The 20,724-nt window shown below is 38.4% G+C and overlaps 1 protein-coding gene across 2 annotated transcripts; it reads left to right on the forward strand.

Annotated features, from left to right (window-relative positions):
* The first annotated feature begins 6,163 nt into the window (after positions 1-6,163).
* LOC137032970 (CMRF35-like molecule 8) lies at positions 6,164-13,652 on the forward strand. Of its 2 annotated transcripts, none has more exons than XM_067405024.1 (6): positions 6,164-9,561; positions 9,721-10,038; positions 10,312-10,395; positions 12,144-12,288; positions 12,497-12,540; positions 12,636-13,652. In XM_067405024.1, exons 1-5 carry the CDS (start codon positions 9,522-9,524, stop codon positions 12,501-12,503), a joined length of 594 nt encoding a protein of 197 aa, XP_067261125.1. In that variant the 5' UTR covers positions 6,164-9,521; the 3' UTR covers positions 12,504-12,540; positions 12,636-13,652. The 2 variants fall into 2 exon arrangements, with proteins under 2 accessions (XP_067261125.1, XP_067261124.1); XM_067405023.1 differs by having other exon boundaries at positions 7,749-9,561; positions 12,494-12,540.
* The last annotated feature ends 7,072 nt before the right edge of the window (positions 13,653-20,724 follow it).

Raw genomic sequence — 20,724 nt, forward strand, 5'->3', positions numbered from 1 at the left:
AACTATGTACACAGACTTTCCATTACATAACATATTCTGTGAATTTGTGTAATATATTGAAAATAAAAATATTCAGGGTTTCAGTGAGGCCTTAAAAAGTCTTAAATTCGCTGAAATATTGAGTTCTAGGTTTAGATTGAGTTCTCTTATGTAATTTTAATTTTCCTTCGTCCATGTAACGCTACCTCTAATGTTCACTGAAATGCTCCTGCAGCGCTTTATAATGTTTTTATTATTATACCCTGGTGGTGGTGTTCTTTCTTTCACTAGTCCAAATATAATTCACTGTATTATGACTACAAATATATCACCCTGTAGCTCTAGACTGGTTGCCCACTGAAGCTAAGCAGGGTTGAGTCTGGTCAGTACCTGGATGGGAGACCTCCTGGGAAAACTAGGTTGCTGCTGGTGTTAGTGAGGCCAGCAGGGGGCGATCACCCTGTGGTCTGTGTGGGTCCTAATGCCTCATAATAGTGATTGAGACACTGTACTGTAACAACCACCGTCCTTCGGATGAGACGTTAAACCGAGGTCCTGACTCTCTGTGGTCATTAAAAATCCCATGGCACTTCTCGTAGGGAGTAGGGGTGTAACCCCAGTGTCCTGGCCAAATTCCCTCCATTGACCCTTACCAATCACGGCCTCCTAATAATCCCCATCCATTGAATTGGCTCTATCACTCTCTCTCCTCTACACATACAGCTGGTGTGTGGTGAGCGTTATACTGTGGGTGTCATTGCATCAACCAAGTGGATGCTGCACACTGATGGTGGTTGAGGAGAGACACTCTTGATTGTAAAGTGCTTTGTGGTCCAGCAGACTGGTCCAGCAACTTATATTGCAACCAATCAGCTTTCGTGCTGTTGGCACGAGTCTTTTTCAGATTTTACTACAGACAATTTTTTTTTCTTCAGCTAATAGTCCTCCAGTTTTTCCACAAAGTATTTTTATCACAAAAATAAAAATTAAAATAATAATATTATCTAATTGAATAAACCCTGACTTATTTAAAGCTTATTTTCCTGAATACAGACGTCATGCACGCACAGTATGTGATCTGTGTGAAAGTGAATATCGTCTCACATAAGTGCCAAGGACCAGGCCAAGCTATTACAAAAGATGGATAAATGACCAAATAAAAATTATGATAATGCTGAAAAAGAGTAAATGAAAGCGCTTTATACCATGAACTTAATTCGGTACTGACACACGGACCGATTATCAGACTGGCTGTGGATTCTGTGCATGTGTTTGTCGCCTGTCAGAATGGTCTATTTATAGGCTTCTTGCCCTTGAAATGCACTCATAATTAAGTCTAAATGTCCATATTGGCAGTTATGTTTTGAGTTAACATGTTTAGGACATGTGTCAGTATCATCCGTGCATTAGTCCTACTGTAGGTCTTAAAGTGAAAGCAGCCTCATACCCGCTTCTGTGTCGTTAATGTTAATTATACTACAACAACTGGTTCTTAAACTTGAAGCACTGTTTGTATCTGTATCTTAATGTTCTATTTACTGGTCCTACTGCCAAGTTCTTATTTTATTACTGACTGTTTACTTGATTACTTAATTACTTTGAAACTGATGCAAAAACTTAGGAAAACGAGATCCAGGCAGTAGATAAAGTTGTAGAAAAATTATTTATTCATTACAATTAAATTTAGCCTCACACGCAACTTTAATCGATAATGAAAATACTTAATAAAACCAAAAGGTAAAATAACATTCTAAAATCTGAGTATTGTATCCAATAGATGAAGATCGAATACCAAAAAGAAAGAACAATAATTAAGACATTTGCAGATGAGAGAGAGAAGCAGAAGCCAAGGAGAGCAAAGGAAGAAAAAGCTAAATTATCAGTGACTCAGTCCATAGTATAAATCTGAGTGTATAGGGAAATTCCCAACCCACTCAAACTGATGTTTTTGTTCTAAAAGGTTAAATGGTTTTACACATTATGTCATAGACTGGTCCAGTGTCAAAAATAGTTGTTTTGACCCACTTAAAGGTGCTAAATAGGATGTTTTGTTTTATACATTTTTGCAATATTACTTGAAACTGTCTTTACTAACTGATAAAAGACTATTTATTAGGTGAACTGAAAGGAATAATATTAATATACATCATCTGTGCACGAGGTAGGGCCTTAAAAACATCAGCCAATCGTTTACACAATCATCGCGTAAACGATTGGCCCTCTGGCTTGTCAATCACTGCCGTGACGTTCCTTGTGAGAGACGAGCGCGGCTGCATGCTCCAGTAACTTTCCACACTCCACAGGCGCCGCATGCAATGTTTTTGTCAGGAGACAGGAGTAACAACTGCAGATTATGAGTTACCTGCGGTGAGTCCGACATAATGAATCCACTAACACGACACAGCGAATGCCGGTGGTAAACACTCGTGTTCCAATACTCGTGCACGAGTTTTTGGAGGGGTTCCTTTGAAATGAGCTGTGAAGGAGGGGGGTTGTTCTTACGCATGCGCTCACAAAAACTCAGTAACAGTCTTTGGTTTCTCAGTCGACGAAAAAAATCCTCTCTATCACCTTTAAAGGTGCCCTAGATTCAAAATTTGAATTTACCTTGGCATAGTTGAATAACAAGAGTTCAGTACATGGAAAAGACATACATTGAGTTTCAAACTCCATTGCTTTCTCTTTCTTATGTAAATCTCATTTGTTTAAAAGACTTCCGGAAAACACGCGGATCTCAACATAACACCGACTGTTACGTAACAGTCGGGGAGTACGCCCCAATATTTGCATATGCCAGCCCATGTTCCCAACATTATGAAAGGCATTACACAAGGGCAGCCAGTATTAACGTCTGGATGTGCACAGCTGAATCATCAGACTAGGTAAGCAAGCAAGAACAATAGCGAAAATGGCAGATGGAGCAATAATAACTGACATGATCCATGATAACATGATATTTTTAGTGATATTTGTAAATTGTCTTTCTAAATGTTTCGTTAGCATGTTTTGCTAATGTACTGTTAAATGTGGTTAAAGTTACCATCGTTTCTTACTGTATTCACGGAGACAAGAGCCGTTGCAATTTTCATTTTTAAACACTTGCAGTCTGTATAATTCATAAACAGAACTTCATTCTTTATAAATCTCTCCAACAGTGTAGCATTAGCCGTTAGCCACGGAGCACAGCCTCAAACTCATAGAGAATCAAATATAAACATCAAAATAAATACTTTACTCACATAATTTGAAGCATGTATACAGCGTGCATGACAAACATCTTGTAAAGATCCATTTGAGTGTTATATTAGCTGTGTGAACTTTGTAAATGTGCTGTAATATAATCAAGAGCTCGTGTGGCAGGGAGCACGCGAATTAAAGGGGCGGAGCGCTGAAAAAATCAGTGCATAGTTAATGATGCCCCAAAATAGGCAGTTAAAAAATTAATTTAAAAAAATCTATGGGGTATTTTGAGCTGAAACTTCACAGACACATTCAGGGGACACCTTAGACTTATATTACATCTTGGGCACCTTTAAAGGAATTTTGCAAATCTTACACTTTTAAATGTCATAAGAAATAATAACAGACATATTTTGATCAGATTCAAATGAGCAACTAATTCTGAAAAACGTCAGTTCTGCAGTACTTGGCAGGCGTCCAATATCATAACCACAAACTGTCAACGTGACCTGTCACACTGGAACACTTTAAAGAACAATTGAACATAACTAGCATATATACTCTGAAATATAAAAGAATGACCATAAGAGTACAACAAAGTGTAAATACTTGAAAATATGATGAGAATTAATATATAAAGTAGGAGTACATGAATATATGAAAGCAAAAGTAAAATTGATAAATCATGAGCCATAAATGATTAACATAAATATTAATAAAATGCATGAATATTAATATTGACCATTTTGGACACATCAGAAACGTTATACTTGTATTAGGCAATTTTTTATTGCTGTGGGTTACTTATAAAATTTTGGTCACATTTCCCACGCTAAGTGATCATGTTTTTAAAGAAAGATAGCACACCACTGGACTCGCCTTTTTTGTTTTTTGTTTTGCAAGATTTATGCATTTTGTTTGTTCTACTGTCATGTGTGACTATTACAAGACAGTATGTTGGATGGAAGCCAAGTGGGAAAGAGAAAGGGGGACTGGATAAGGAAAAGTCCATGATTTGAACTCGGGTCACCCAAACCACAACAGCACCATATCTCCGCACACTGCCTATCTGTTTAGGGACAACACTTGTTGTGTTAATTGTGACACATTCATTGAGTCAATGATTTTAACACAGTGAATGTGTCAGGAAGGTTAACCAGTAGTCCAGTAGTCCAGACCAGACCCTCCAAGATCGAGACCAAGACCATTCAAGATACACGATTTTAAGTGGCGCTCCGGCCTCCGTAGTCTATGCTATGACTCCTCCTACTTTTTAAATGCACTGCAGTACCTAGTAAAAACTGAGAATGTCTCATTACTGAAGCTGTGTGTCAGTCGCATTACTTTACATTCTCAAGATGATTTTTTGATGTTTTTCTGTGGTTGAAACACTGGATGAGAGATTAATCAATCGTCTCTTCTTCTGCGCTTTTCACTGGTAACAAAACCCGCTTTTCCACAATCGGGCTGAACGGTTCTCATTGCGTAACCGTTCCATCCAGTGCCGATCCGGGCCAGCTGGTATGGTTACGGTTTAATTTTCCACTGTGGGGCTGATAACAGCCGTAATACAAAAGCATCAGGTGTTGTCTTGGTAACGCAAAGGTTTACTGATATGAGATGTAAATAATGACCACTTTATGGAGAATGAACAAATATTTCTTTTTATTTTATTATTAATTTGTTTACGTCCCTCAAATAGAGCGCTTAGCCAGCTGCAGAGAAACTGGTAGACAGACAAGTGACCAATTATGAGCGGATTCCACCAGCACGATTCAGAACGGTTAGACAACTGTGCAGAAAATTCTGGGCCGAGAAAGGTTTGTAATCCTGCCGTGCCGAACCAGGCTCAGGTGGAAACATAACTGAAACCGTTCCACCCATTACACCCCTACTAACTAAGAATTTGTCAGTACAACATACTATCCCTATTTCATTTAGTTTTTTTTAAGGCAAACTTTAAAGCAAATCAAATTTTACAGTGTAATATTGTTATACAGTTGTAGTTATTTGTTCACTTCATAATATTCATGTACTCATTTCTTACTGCTCATGCAGTATCGCTGTCAGCATCGTCATTGGCTGTTTTTCATTCTATATCAGTATCGGGACCTGGAGATCTGGATGCAGTTTAAAAACAGCAGCAGTTTTTTGTTCTCACTGTGTTAATCTAGTATCACTACAGTGCTTGGTTTTGCAGCATTAGTGTGGTAATTACATTATTACAACAGTAGTTAACTGTAGTTGTAACAGCCACCTAAATTATGTTAAATACTGTTCATGATGTTTAAGATAACTTCTTCTGTGGCGAACGTTGTAGTGTGCACGCTGTCCCCATGTAAGCGCACGCACAGAGTTGAGAGAGAATGCTTGTGTGACGAGAGATGACTGCTGACTGATGTTGCAGTGTAATAATGTTACTTTTCCACTTTGATTCTTAGCGTTTATCAGAGTGTTTTTCTTTTTCTGTTCACCCTCGCTCTTTTGCAAGTATGTGAAGAGTGCTTATTGTGCAAACCTATAAAGACTCATGGGACTATGAGTTCATTTGCCTCTGTTTTTTCTTCTCGCCTTCTGTTTTCTATTTTTCATCTGGGCAGACTTCAAACCCTCTGGTAGACGTTACATAGTTCAGGTGTGGTCATCTGGATACAGTAGAAGTGCAGGTTTTAGTGCTTCTGTGAGTCGTTTTACCACACTTGTACTATAGTTAACTGCAGTTGGTGTTCATCCAGTAACTCTGCTGTACTGTATTGAGAAACCACAGGTTGAAGTTCTGGGAACTCAAACTAACAGCTTTCAATTCTATTTTCTAAGTGTCTGTGTGTTAGCAAGCGTGAATTCTGGGTAGTGAGTGTGTGAATGACGTCAGTAACAAGTGTCTGTATCATGAGTCAAGCTCTGGGTGTGAAAAAACATTTAGAAAAAAAAAAAAAAAAAAATATATATATATATATATATATATATATATATATATGTATATATATGTATTTTTTTTTTTTATATATACACAAATTTCCCAGAAACTTCACCACCACCACCATCGTCATCATCATCACCATCGTCATCATCTGCTTCTTTCCCATCACTCAGACCTTCACCATTCACAGGCGTTTCCAGAACACTGGTGTCTCTAAACACATCAGCAGGTGATCATGTGCTGAAATACAAACATGATTTAGTGGTGTAGCTTGAAATATATAACTAAACATAAAAATAAATTATATTACAATAAATAATAATATTACATTTAATAAATTTTAAATAGTTAATATGTAAAAATAAATAGCAATAATAACTCAATCATTCTTGTTTGCACATTGAGTTGAATCTGCATTTTCGTGGTTCATAGCCTATCAAGAAAACAGGGATGTTATGTGACATTAATTGATATTGAACTTCCAGTGACTCTTCACAGGTCTAAAGTACTGTAAATCTTAGGTAGGACACTGCATCTTCATCCTCAGGAACAACATTTTGTGTAATGTTTCTTTTCACACTTTGGGTTACTGTCCCTTTAAACCCAGATAGTGACACATTTGTGTGGTAATGCTTTATGTGGTGCCAGAGCGATACAATGTGGAACAATGTATTGTTAACATTCCCTTGCTTTGTACAATCACAGAAACTTTTATGTGCTGTATTTTGTTTCATTTTAGGGGAAAATCAAATTCACGAGTTCACACTTACAAATAAATCAGATAAATAGTATGCATATTTGGCGTGCTGTCTGAGGAGAGGACTCAGAGCTCGGTATTTGGCCCGAACCCAGAGTGCTCCCCCCGTATTCTGGTTTAGGAAGATAACCAGGCGGGTGTGAGATTTGGTAGGAAGATAAAATTGAGTTGCAATGTCTTTTATGTGCTTAACAACATGTTTGTGATCGACTACAATGTTAATTTCTGCAACCTTTCATGCCACAGTCTAAATACAATGCCATAGATCTAAATGTAATGCAACACGTTTCACGATTAGTTAACCTTGAGAGCTGTAATAGTGACAATGCACAAAAAGAGAGAGTAATTTCAAATGGAAAGATGTCAGCCAATCACAGCAGTGGGCGTTTACACTGAAGTCTCACAGCAGACACGCCCCTTAAAGGGTCATGAAACCCTGGTTGTTCACACCTCAAAGCTCAAAAAAGTCTGTGAAAATGGGCGTGTAAAGCTCTGGAAAAGTGGGAGTGTAGAGGGGGGGAAGAGGGGAGAGAACAACCAATGAAGCACAGACATACGACACACTCATTATACAGAATGATGAATATTAATATATGAGCACGGAGATGTATGAGCTATGTGCCACGTGGCTAGTGTTATTAAACTGAAACCGATCATATGTATATATCATATCCGCGTGTATATCATAACAGTCATATTTTCCATGTGTTCATATTCAAACTCCAGTTCAAGCACAAGGGAAAAATTGAAAGAATTTAATTTAATAGCGCTAATAATAGACTACTTTACGTTTACGAGCACTGCACTCTCAAAATCAGTCTTTTGTCTATTAGAATAATCGTGTCGTCGCGTTCAGATAGGCTACACCACTGTATCAGTGTCCAGTTTGCACATATAATTCATTTGAAGAAGACTTGATGAAATATGTGTGCATAACTCCACCGTGCTGGTGAATGTTTGGTGCAGGAGAATGTGTGAAATAAAAACTTTAAACACGGATACTTTATTCTGTATGAGCTAGGATCCACGTGGCTAGTGTTATTAAACTCATCGCAGAGCTCCGCACTGAAACAGATCATATGTATATATCATATCCGCGTGTATATCATAACAGTCGTATTTTCCATGTGTTCATATTCAAACTCCAGTTCTGACCACATCACGAGCAAAATACAAACAACTCATTTGCTGCTGTGCTGAAGGAAACAGCCTACGGCTCGCATGTTTGAACGCAGCTAGAGCAGGCAGATGTGAATGAGCCGCACTTTTGTGACATTTGAATTCTCTGCTGTAATGCGATCTCACGCGAACATATTTTCCATTTGTGCTGGTAGATTACAGCAAAACAATCCACATGCACACAAACCTCTGCTCTGGTCGCGTCGCAGGAAAACACATTGTGTTGTGGCACTGAGGAAACGAACACCAACGATATGTATCTGAATGACAAGAGACCGAGGCGAGAGAGTGATACTTCCTCATGCATAATACTGCAATTATAATTGTATGCATACTACAGCGCAGTGATTGGATTGAATGAGCTTTATGTCATGAATATATGTCGACAATTGCTCGAAACGGTCTACGTCAGCATGTTTGGCCATGCCCATACTTGGGCCGAAAGTATACGATTACGTCAGATTTTGTGACCTTGCTCAGCTTTTCAAACCGGAAGACAGAAATCGCAAATTCAATTATGTGCAGCCTATACATATCTGTTTACATCTAAAAAAAAAAGTGTTTTGGGGTTTCATGACCCTTTAAAACAGAGCGTTTAAACCAGAGGGCTAAAATCAGGGTAGGAAAAATGACTTTTATTTCTAAATTATGGAATTTTTAATGTAAAAAGCATACTAACAGTATAAGTGCACCCCAGGAAACATTCTAAAACAATAAAACAACGCAGTTTAAGGCAGTTTCTATGGTTATTTTAATGACAAATGTCGAGAGCACATCAATGTAATGCGTGAGCACAAATCTCTCAGCTCCACTTAATGCTGGGTTCTTTGGGAAGCAAGGTTATCTTTCCCTCACAACCAAAAACACACTTCTTTGTTGACATTGTTGATTTTGTGGTCTGAAAACAAAATGACAAATTCTTTCTCGAGCAATTCCTGTATGTGCAGCATGATGACTTACATAACCTGAACAAAGCATGTTGATGGCTGTGCTCTTGCTCTCTCGCTCTGGTTGATGTGTGCCCAATACAAGGAATTCTGCACTTTATTACTTAATACAAGCCCATACTCGAAAAAAAAACTTTCCGAAACATGTAGGAAATCTGAAGGAGTGCTTTTGGCACAGAAATGCTCCATCATTTCTTCTCAGAGGAAGTGAACATTCTTTTACAAAAGAATGTATGAAAGATGGAATTTTACAAATGAATGTATGAGGTTGTGTATGTAAGGAATTTTTAATGGTTTTTTTTTTTTTTGTATATGTGTATATTTGTGTATTTTGTATGTCTTGATTAAGTTGCAAGTAAAAATTGTTCAAATAAAAAAAAGAGACTAAAAGTCAAAAGTCTCTCTCTCAGAGGAAGTGGGCGTCTCCGTCACATTCAGCACTTCATGTTAAACATGTAACCAGGAAAGAAACACTCAAAACTCATCTGAACACACATCGAGAGCTTCAGAAGAACTGAATCTACTGACAACAGAGAAGATCATTTAATAAGAGAGAAGAATGAAGATCATCTTGACTTTCACTCTGCTGATGATTCCTGGTAAGAATCTGAACTCAGAGTAAATCACTAAAAACAGCACAGATTTGATGAGGAGAGTCTTTCACTTCACTTCATGATGCTGAATTAATTTTTCTGAAAGTCAATCTACATTCATTATCATAAATATATTAAAGTGTATTTGATGCTGGTTTGTTGTAGGTGTCATGAACTCCAACGTTGTGACAGGATATTCAGGAGGAGAAGTTACGATCACATGCAAATATGATAGTGGATATACAACATCTGAAAAGTATTTTTGTGAAGGACAGTGGCTAAGCTGCACAGATTATATCAGGACTGATGCCAAAAATAGATGGGTTAATTCTGGAAGATTCTCTCTTTATGACAACACAATATCAGCAGTCTTCACTGTGAAAATCAGAGATCTGAATGTATGGGATTCTGGGACGTACTACTGCGGAGTTGATAGACTTATGATGGATTCCCAAACTGAAGTGAATCTGAATGTTATAAGAGGTGAGTAACTGAGAGCCTCAAACCCATGATGATCTCCTTCACGATACTCAACACTGACTGTAATTACTGCCATAATGAAACTATATATTGTCTTGCATGATGATGTTTGACTGTGCAAAGAGAGTGAAGAACCAGGCTGATTCTATTCTTGTATGTTTACACTCAAGATTATTTAAGTGTAGAAGTCACATGTTTTCTGTTAGAGCAAAGTCACAAACCACAGTTAAAAAGAGGATGTGTCCTTACAAAAATTAACTGCATTTCGTATTGTAGATGGAGATAAAGCTGATAAATCAAACCCATGGAGAGACACTGGATTGCCACCACTGGATTATGACGATCGATGGCCATTTGCAGGTGTGTGCATGTTTCTCATATGAAATACTGCTGTACAATAGTTACTCTCATACACAGGATAGGGAACTAAAAATATGGAACACAAATAAGGGGTTTTACTGAAAAGCTGAAACTGTGTATTATTGTTTAATAATACTTATAGCTAAAAACGTAACATGTTTTGTTTAAATACTTTTTTTTTTTTTTTTGCATTTAAATTATGAGTTTAATTATAAGTTTAATATGCAGTATATGATACATAATTGAATTTAGGCAATTTTGCAATAATTATTAAATGTTTTCCTTAATGTTATGTGTTGTTTTTTTTATGGAAGGTGGTATGGCGTTGGGAGGGTGGAGCCGTGGGGGGAGGGGTTAGGGTTAATAGGAATCTCGCCTAGGCTGCCAAAAATGCTTGAAACTTCCCTGACTGACTGTAATCACTGCCAAAATACAAGTATATGTTGTCTTGCATCATGTTGTTTGACTGTGCAAAGAAAGTGAAGAACCAGGCTGAATCTATTCTTGTAAGTTTACACTCAAGATTATTTTAGTGTAGAAATAACATCTGTTAAAGACAAAAACCACAGTTAAAAAGAAGTGTCCTTACAAAAATGAACAGTCAAACCAAAAATTATTCAGACATGTTTGATATTTTTGATATATTTTTACTAGTGGGTGCAGGATACTATAGTTAATTTATGTAAGTGAGGATAGCAAAATAAACTGTGAAAAATTATTCTGAAACTTTGACCTGACCATGTTTTGCTTAAGTGTTCTCTGACAAAAACAACTAGTGAATAAACTGTATTAATGAATTAAATGTTCAAGGTGTCTAATTAAATTTTGGTTTGACTGAATATGTAGATTGTAAGTAGAAATACAATTGGTTCGTTTTTAAACATCTTGAGTTGTTCAGATGTTTTTGTCCTGCTCTGGTACATTCATATTCTCTTTTCCCACCATTTAAACCCTGTTATAGATTGTGTTGTTGTAGGTCAGGGTGCCCAATCCTGTTCCTGGTGATTTAAATACATCAGTCTATAATTATCAAGTGCTCCTGAAGATCTTCATCAGCTGGTTCAGTTGTGTTTGATCAGGGCAGGAGCTGGACTTTGCAGAAAGGTCTTCAGGAGCATGATTGGACATCCCTGTAAAAGATCAGCAATTCATGAAGATACTGAAGTGCCAACTAATTTGTGTCCCTCATTTGTGCCGTTTTGTATTATTCACCATGAGAAAACATACCCTGCAAACAAGCCTTCATTGGCACACGTAAGGCTGCCAGCGCAGGGTCCCTGAGAATCTGTTCATTGGCTAAATGCTGGCCCTGCACAGGCAGCCCTCACTTAGCCTCCAGGAAGCCTTAGTGCTGTTTTATTGAAAATAATAAAGTTTGAAATCACTGTTGCACCGTTACACCCAAGTAAAGCAAGCACTTAGCTCAATAACGGCGTCTTCAATCTTTATTATTTTCAATAAAACAGCACTTCCTGGAGGCCAGGTGAGGGCTGCCCATGCAGGGCCAGTGCTAAGGGGTCAATGTTTTGCCAATGAGCAAATTCTCAGGGGCCCAAATTCTCAGGGTTTGCAGGGTATGTGCTTGTTTATAAGTTCCTGAACAGCTTGCATTTTTGTTTTCTGGGCGTTTGTGCAAACATGAATTCTGAAACCATTAAAAGTCATGATGTCAAGTTCTGAATCAAGGGCAAAAAAAAAAAACTTTAGAAAAACAATTTAGTTATCCCTCCATTTTATTATTGTTTTAGGTACAGATGTTCCATCATCTTCTTCAACATCAGACACCACATCAGTGTTTTCAAGCCCTTCTGTGATCATCCCTGTGGTTGCTGCAGTTCTGTCCATCATTGGAGGCTTATTAAAGTTATTCTGTAAATATTGTTGTTGTAAAAGGTAAAACTCTTTAACTTCTTTAGATATAGAAACTCTCCATTTATACTGAGTTTAAAACACAAAGATTTGTTTTTCCAATTTGAATCTGTTGCCACCTATTGGCTACAACTAAAAAATACAGATGTTTGATGTTTGAAAACATTGGCAAAAGACATAATTGTTGAAATGCGATATAATCACATTACTTAAAGATGCTTATTTTTAGCAGTGACTGATTCGTCATCTCAGACTGGACCAGGAAAACATGAAGTGGTGAGTCCAGTTACTGTATAAAATGATATTAATGTCTAATGCCTTCCATCCTGAAGATCTTCAGAGCTGTAAATAATTTCTCTGTCTCTCCTCAGGTTTCTAACACCGGTTGCGATAATGAGGAGATTAAATGTTTCTCCTTAGTGACTCTTATTTTGATTTTCATTTCATTCCATGGTTCCTGTTTTCTTAGTTCCTTAGTTTTTGTTTCCTTGGTGATCATTCAAGATTCATGATCTTTATTGTCACATGTACTAGTACAATGACATTTTTACTTTGTTTACTCCTCACAAGAAAGACCAGGTAGAAGGGGAACAAACATATAACAAGTGGTTTAAAGTAATTGAGCACATGTAATTAGTTCCTGTTGTTTTGGATTTAGATGTTGATATTGCTATTTACCTGTTCAAAGATGAAATTTACTTGCTTTTGACTTAATGCCATAAAATAATTATGTTTTTACTCATGTTATTTACTTTTGAGTTAATGTCATATTTGCTTGCAAGAAATGTTAAGTTGTGCAAACTGCGACTCAGAAAGATGTTGCACCTTGTGTGTAATTGAAATAAGATAAAATGAGCAGAATGTTGTGAAAGTTGAAGTTCATGAACTGATTGTGACCAGACAAAAAGGTCAACAAGAGGGTACACAGGGGTGAAGAGAGCATGTTGCAACCTCAAGCGTTGGTGACCCAGACGAAGACTTCAGTGAAGAAGAGGAAGAGTGCTAGAAGAAGACGACAGCATAAGCAAAGAAATAATTTTTGTTATATAACAGATTGATCAAGAGATGCAGAGACTGATACAATTACAAAAGGACGATTTTATCATACAAGGCATTGATCAATCGATGAGTAATATGAAGTTGGAATTTCCCAAAAAGTATTATTAAAGTCTGAGGTGTAAAAGGCCTCCCAGATGCTGCCTGCATTAAGCCGCGGTCACACTAGACTTTGAACGTGCAAACGAGGGGCACTTAAAAGCATCTCCAATATTGCTGGATAAAGCTCGATTATAGAGCTTTTTAGCTTACGCTGGTTTAAGTTTTATTGTTTTGTATTTCACATTAATTGCTTTGTATTGTAACCAATAAAAGAAGTGTTTTTATTGTTACGATTGCCTTTCGTGAGACTTTACTTATAACTAAAAACTCGATAAAGAACAACCACAAGGAAGACTTCTAAGTCCTTCCTGAAGGACTGCTGGCGGATGAGTACTTCATGGTTTAGGCTAGACTTGACTAACCTTACCCTACCTGAATAATCCTAGGGTTAAATGGTGTACTATAAAAGGTCAAACCGAGTGCCTGTGTTCATTATGATGGTGCTGGAGGAGTGTTTTCCAAGGTGGACATTTTGGGGTCTACTGGTGAGGAAGCTCAGTATCCAGCTACACAGTGCAGAAGACAGGATATGCAGGCCCATTTTTCCTGGTTGCATTAGCACTGCCTGTAGGAATTCTGAAGTGCTGTAAGCCGGCCGACAGTGATGTCATTTAAGCTCCGAATTCAACAAGGTCGACAACTGGAGGATGGAGGACGCCGTGATCAGGTCTGTGTCCTTAATGTGTGTTGTGGGCTTTCTACTATAACTTTCAGTGCTACATATGCCTGTGTTTCGAATGACATGCGTTCGGTCAATCAACATACACTTTTGTCAGTGATAGTTCCTATTTTGTAGGGTTAGACCCTACTCTATAGTAGGAGCTAATTTAGGCCCCTTAAAAGGCGTTACTACGGCTACTAAATCGTTCCCAGTTCCTGGGGTACCACTGGTTATAGGAACTATGAAACATTCCTCTGCTGCAAAAATCCCTATGGTTTTTATGGCGAATTTCAACATAACACTGACTGTTACGCAACAGTCGGGATCATTAATATGTACGCCCCCAAATTTTGCATATGCCAGCCCATGTTCAAGGCATTAGACAAGCCAGTATTAACGTCTGGAGCAGCACAGCCAAATCAACAGACTTTATGCAGGTAAGCAAGCAAGGACAATAGCGAAAAATGGCAGATGGAGCAATAATAACTGACATGATCCATGATAACATGATATTTTTAGTGATATTTGTAAATTTTCTTTCTAAATGTTTAGTTAGCATGTTGCTAATATACTGTTAAATGTGGTTAAAGTTACCATCGTTTCTTACTGTATTCACAGAGATCAGAACCATGTTGTTATTTTCATTATTAAACATTTGAAGTCTGTATAATTCATAAACACAACTTCATTCTTTATAAATCTCTCCAACAGTGTGTAACGTTAGCTTTAGCCCCGTTAGCCACGGAGCACTATCAAACTCATTCAGAATCAAATGTAAACATCCCAATAAATACTATACTTACATATCTGCATATGCTGCATGACGAACACTTTGTAAAGATCCATTTTGAGGGTTATATGTGAACTTTGTTTATGTAATGTTTTATAGAGTCGTGAGCTTGGGGGCGGGGAGTGCAAGCATTTAAAGGGGACGTGCGCTGAGTCGGCACATTTTTAATTATGCCCCAAAATAGGCAGTTAAAACATTGTATAATAAAAAAAATCAGACACCTTAGACTTATATTACATCTTGTGAAATAGTGTTCTAGGGCACCTTTAATAAAACTGCATCAGTATAGATCCTCATTTTTACTCTTCCCTGCTTAACTTTACTGCTGCAGAAAATGTGAGCGATACTGTGAAAAAATACAGGAAGAGAGGAAGTCAGTCTGTCACTTTCTTCTATAGAATATTTTGTTGAGAACCACTTTAACAGAGATAATGAGCAATGACTGACATTTTACATTCACTCTGCTGATGATTCCTGGTAAGAATCTGTTCAAATCCTGATCCACAATCAGAGAGTCTTTAACTTCATCTGATATGGTGAAATCATATTTGATTAATATTAAATTCATGTCTTTTGTTAACATGCTGGTTTGTTGTGTAGAGTGAGTGTGAGAGGATATTCAGGGGGTGGAGTCACAATCAAATGCAAATATGATGAAGGATCTAAAGACATTATTTGAGTATTTTTGTAAAGGATCATCAGAGATCTGACTGAACTGGATTCTGACACAAGCTACTGTGGAGCTGAAGGAGTTGGAAGAGATTAATACACTGAAGTGAATCTGAAGGTTATCACAGGTGAGTAACTGAGACCCACAAACCCATGATGATATCCACAACATCATGATACTGATGGTAATTACTGTGGTTCATATGTGTAACCCCCTAAACAACACCAGAATACATAAGACCCATATATAAATATACTAATATACTAAACCTCTTCAGATTTGTATTTATGAATCATACACTGAACATTAAAGAGTTAGTTTACCCAAAAATATAAACTTTGTCATTACAAAGTCAAACACAAATCTTTTTGATGAAATCTGAGAGCTGTTTGTCCCTCCATAGACAGCTACGCAACTAACACTTCAAAAAAGTTCATAAAGAGATCATAAAACTAATCCATATGAATTAAGCGCTTTAGTCCAAATTTTCAGCACGTTTAAGCTACAGCAAGAACCACTGAGGTTCATTCTCGTGCGTCCTCTTCCTCTTGTATTTTCTGGCTTCTCAGTGATCTTCATTTCTGAGGTTTTGGTTTTGTTCCTAATTGGTGTTCCGATGTTTCTAGTGGCCATGTAAAATAATAAACAGACTCTGTTATTACATTTTCATATCTTGGAAATTTTTCATTAGTTTCTATTACTGCTGTGACTGACCCTCTACAAGAGTATTTCCTGTAAAATATGAGCTAATGAGCTTCTGTTCTGTACAGAGAAAGAACATTACCAGCGGGCATGTTTTGTCAATAAATGATTAATATTGAATGCTATTAACACATATATTAAAGGTGCTAAAGAGGATGTTTTGTTTTATACATTTTTGCAATATTACTTGAAACTGTCTTTACTAACTGATAAAAGACTATTTATTAGGTGCACTGAAAGGAATAATATTAATATACATCATCTGTGCACGAGGTAGGGCCTTAAAAACATCAGCCAATCGTTTACGCGATCATCGCATAAACGATTGGCCCTCTGGCTTGTCAATCACTGCCATGACGTTCCTTGTGAGAGACGTGCGCGGATTGGCCCTCTGGCTTGTCAATCACTGCCATGACGTTCTTTGTGAGAGACGTGCGTGGATTGGCCCTCTGGCTTGTCAATCACTGCCATGACGTTCTTTGTGAGAGACGTGCGCGGATTGGCCCTCTGGCTTGTCAATCACTGCCATGACGTTCCTTGTGAGAGACGAGCGCGGCTGCGCGCTCCAGTAACTCCAGTAACTAAGGCTTACCCGTCCGATGCCACGAGCATTGGTCTCCTAGAGCATTGGTCTCTGCCTAGAGCACTGGTCTTTCCATAGAGCATTGGTCTCTCCTTAGAGCATTGGTCTCTGCCTAGACCATTGGTCTCTCCATAGAGCATTGATCTCTCCCTAGAGCATTAATAATAATAATAATAATAATAATAAGTTTATTTTATATAACGCCTTTCTACAAACTCAAGGTCGTTGTACAATGATATAACACAAATTACAATAGACAGGTAAACAATACCAAATCATCAAAGGCATAACACATAACATCATACAATCAGAGGTCAGAGAAGCAAGAAACAAAAAGATAAGTTTTAAGGTGGGTTTTGAAATCATGTAATGATGACAAGTCTTGAATGTGCTTCGGAATGGAGTTCCAGAGTGAGGGGGCAGAGATGTAAAATGCGCGACCACCGAATGATGCGAGTTTGTGACGTGGGATCAACAACATACCAGTATCAGAGGATCTTAATGTGTGCATAGGAGAGTAGGTTTGAATGAGATCAGAAATATACTGGGGGGCAAGACCATGAAGTGCTTTGAATGTGATGAGGAGTATTTTGTATTGAATTCGAAAACGAACAGGTAGTCAATGGAGTCTTTGTAGAATGGGAGTAATGTGGGAAGATTTCTTTGAATAAGTGAAAACCCTAGCTACAGAGTTTTGAATGTATTGGAGCTTATTAATTGTTGTGTTTGGTAAACCATAGAAAAGAGAATTACAGTAGTCGAGTCTGGAAGTAATGAAGGCATGAACCAGTGTCTCAGCATCATTGGTATGTAAGAAGGGACGTAAACGTGCAATATTATGGAGGTGAAAGAAGGCAGACTTAGTGAGTAAAGAGATGTGTGGAAGGAAGGAGAGTGATGAGTCGAAGATTATACCCAGGTTTTTAACGGAGGTGGAAGGTTGAACCAAGACTCCTGCAATGTTAACACTGTCAATACAGAAACGAGCTACAGTTTTCGGTGAACCAACAATTAGTAGATCTGTTTTATCTGTGTTGAGTTTGAGAAAGTTACAGGTCATCCAAGTATTAATATCATGAATACAAGCAAATATGGAGTTGATGAAAGAAGGAGAATTGTGTTGAAAACTAATATAGAGTTGGGTGTCGTCTGCATACCAATGGAAGTTAAAGCCATGATGACGGATAATATTACCTAATGGGAGCATGTAGATGATGAACAGTAAAGGTCCAAGGACAGAACCCTGGGGAACACCGTGAGAAACAGGGGCAGTAGTGGACTTGGCTTGGTGAATTGAGATGAAATGCTGACGGTCAGATAGATAGGAAATGAACCAGGATAGAGCAGTACCAGAAATACCAAGAGCAGAGAGTCATGCAATGAGAATACTATGAGAGTTTGTGTCAAAAGCAGAGGAAAGATCTAACAGAATTAAAATGCTAATGGAGCCTGAGTCAGTGGCCATAAGGAGGTCATTGACAACCTTGAGAAGTGCTGTCTCAGTGCTGTGGTGAGTGCGAAAGCCGGATTGGAAACATTCGTAGAGGTTGTGAGATGACAAATAACATTTTCAAGTTGAGCAGCAACAACTTTTTCAAGAAGCTTAGAAAGAAATGGAAGATTCGAGATTGGTCTGTAATTGACCATGTCAGAAGGATCGAGACCAGGTTTCTTTAAGTCAGGTGTGACAGCTGCAGTTTTTAATTCCAGAGGAACAACACCAGTACTGAGTAGTTGAGAAATGAGAAGTGAAATAGCCAGTGAGATGACAGGTGCACAGTTTTTAAGTAAAGCAGTAGGAGCAGGATCGAGACAACAGAAAGATGCATTTGATTTCTTGATTAGCTCAGAGATATAAGCAGGGGTTGGAGGGGTAAAATCAGTAAGAGTACCTGGTACAAAATCAGAGGGGAAGTCATGCAAGGGGTGAGAGGAGTTAGTAGGTGAAAAGAGATCATATATGCAATTTATTTTATTTTGGAAGAAGTGTAACAATGACTCACAGAGGTCTGCTGAGTTAATCATGACAGGTGCAGGAGGGTTAGTGAGTTTATTGACCACAGAAAACATGGGATGAGAGGATGCTTTAGTAATGAGGGTAGAGTAGTAACGGGAGCGTGCAGTGTTTAGAGTGGATTTGTATGACTGTATGTGTTCCTTGAAGGCAATAAGATGCTTATTCAAACCGGTTTTCCTGTGAAGGCGTTCAAGGCGGCGACCAGTAGTTTTCAGTTTGCGAAGTGCAGGAGTAAACCAGGGAGATGTATGTGTCGAGGGTACAAGTCTACATTTAAGAGGAGCGTGTATGTCAAGGGCAATGGAAATGGAGGTATTATATTTGGCAAGGATTTCAGGGACACTAGTGTGTACAGTAATATTGGACAGATGTGTTTGTACAGATTCAGAAAACAGTAATGGATTGATAGAATTGTGGTTATGGTAGGTTATGGTGGATTTCACCCCAAGGCAGGGAAGAGGCATTGCACAGTTTAGTTCAATGAAGAGGTGATCTGAAAGTCCAATTTGAGAGCCAAGCATGGAGACATTATGTAAACCAGCAGTACAGACCAAATCCAGTGTATGACCTTTTGAGTGTGTAGGAAAATCAACATGCTGTACAAGATTGAAACATTCAAACACTGATATGAGTTCATGGGAATCTGCACAATCACTATCAATATGTATGTTGAAATCACCAAGTAATATAACTGAAGGAGAGATGGCACAGGTAAGGGTTAACAGTTCATGCAGTTCACTGAAAAAAATTAGACACTGATTTGGGTGGACGATACAGGAGAATTACAAGCAATGGAGAAGTACCAGATATTTTGAGAACTAGATATTCAAAAGTTAATGTCACATGAAGATCAATTGTGTTAAGTGGGATATTGCTGCGGTAGACAGCAGCCAGACCACCACCCCTAGATGTTAAACGAGGTTTGGCCAGGTAGCTGTATCCAGACGGAGTGAGGAGATTTAGGTGGAAGTAATCATTAGGAACTTGCCATGTTTCAGTGAGCAGCAGGAAGTCAAGGTTTTTTTCCATTAGTAATGCGGAAAGCACAGTGACCTTATCCGTGAGAGAACAACAGTTAAACAATGCAAATGCGGGATGAAACGCACACACATTGCGAGTATGTAAATCAGTCAGAGATAAATCACAGGATACAGTAATTAATGACATAAGATTTCTTCCGCGGTGGGCGGCCGGCAGCATAGAATAGCGAGTATCCGAGCGGTTAGACCAGATAGATGAAATAGATGAAGATGACAGGCAGCGCGGTGAGAAATAGTGACGACAGGAACGATGAACATAACGCGGACGTCGAGCAATTCCAAGCTCCTTACAGAGCCTGTATGTGGCCGAGTCGAGATGGGGATGCGATTTCAGGCTACGCAGTTGAGATAGTGAGTAGTTGAGCGACATATTTGCAACACAGCTGAATAATAGGCCCAGAGTTAAAACTCTAAGCAGAGCAGGTACTGGAACGTTGCGAGGAATGATAGGCATGGTTAAATCACTGCCAGGCAGTAACAACACAACATCACCGGTGACAGATGAGCACACTTCTCTTGTAGTAAACACAAGAGAGAATGGTAATAGTAAAGTCCGGTTATAGTCCAAAAAGACAAAGTAATGATCCAGTAGCGCAGGAGAGGAGATGACACGATAAACGCAAGGCACAACACAGCAACAAACAAACGAACGAACGAAGAATTCCAGTGAGAAGTGGCAGCAAGACGTGCACAGGAGAGCATTGGTCTCTCCTTAAAGCATTGGTCTCCTCCTAGAGCATTGGTCTCTCCCTAGAGCATTGGTCTCTTCCTAGAGCATTCGTCTCCTACTGGAGCAGGGGTGGGGGGCGTTGATCCTGGAGGGCCATTGTCTTGCAGAG

Source organism: Chanodichthys erythropterus, chromosome 12 (assembly GCF_024489055.1).
Source record: "Chanodichthys erythropterus isolate Z2021 chromosome 12, ASM2448905v1, whole genome shotgun sequence".
NCBI lineage: Eukaryota > Metazoa > Chordata > Actinopteri > Cypriniformes > Xenocyprididae > Chanodichthys > Chanodichthys erythropterus.

Coding starts and splice junctions, on each gene's coding strand:
- LOC137032970 (XM_067405023.1), top strand. CDS start 9,522: ATGAAGATCATCTTGACTTTCACTCTGCTGATGATTCCTG. Junction 9,562..9,720: donor CACTCTGCTGATGATTCCTG/GTAAGAATCTGA, acceptor GGTTTGTTGTAG/GTGTCATGAACTCCAACGTT. Junction 10,396..12,143: donor CGATCGATGGCCATTTGCAG/GTGTGTGCATGT, acceptor TTATTGTTTTAG/GTACAGATGTTCCATCATCT.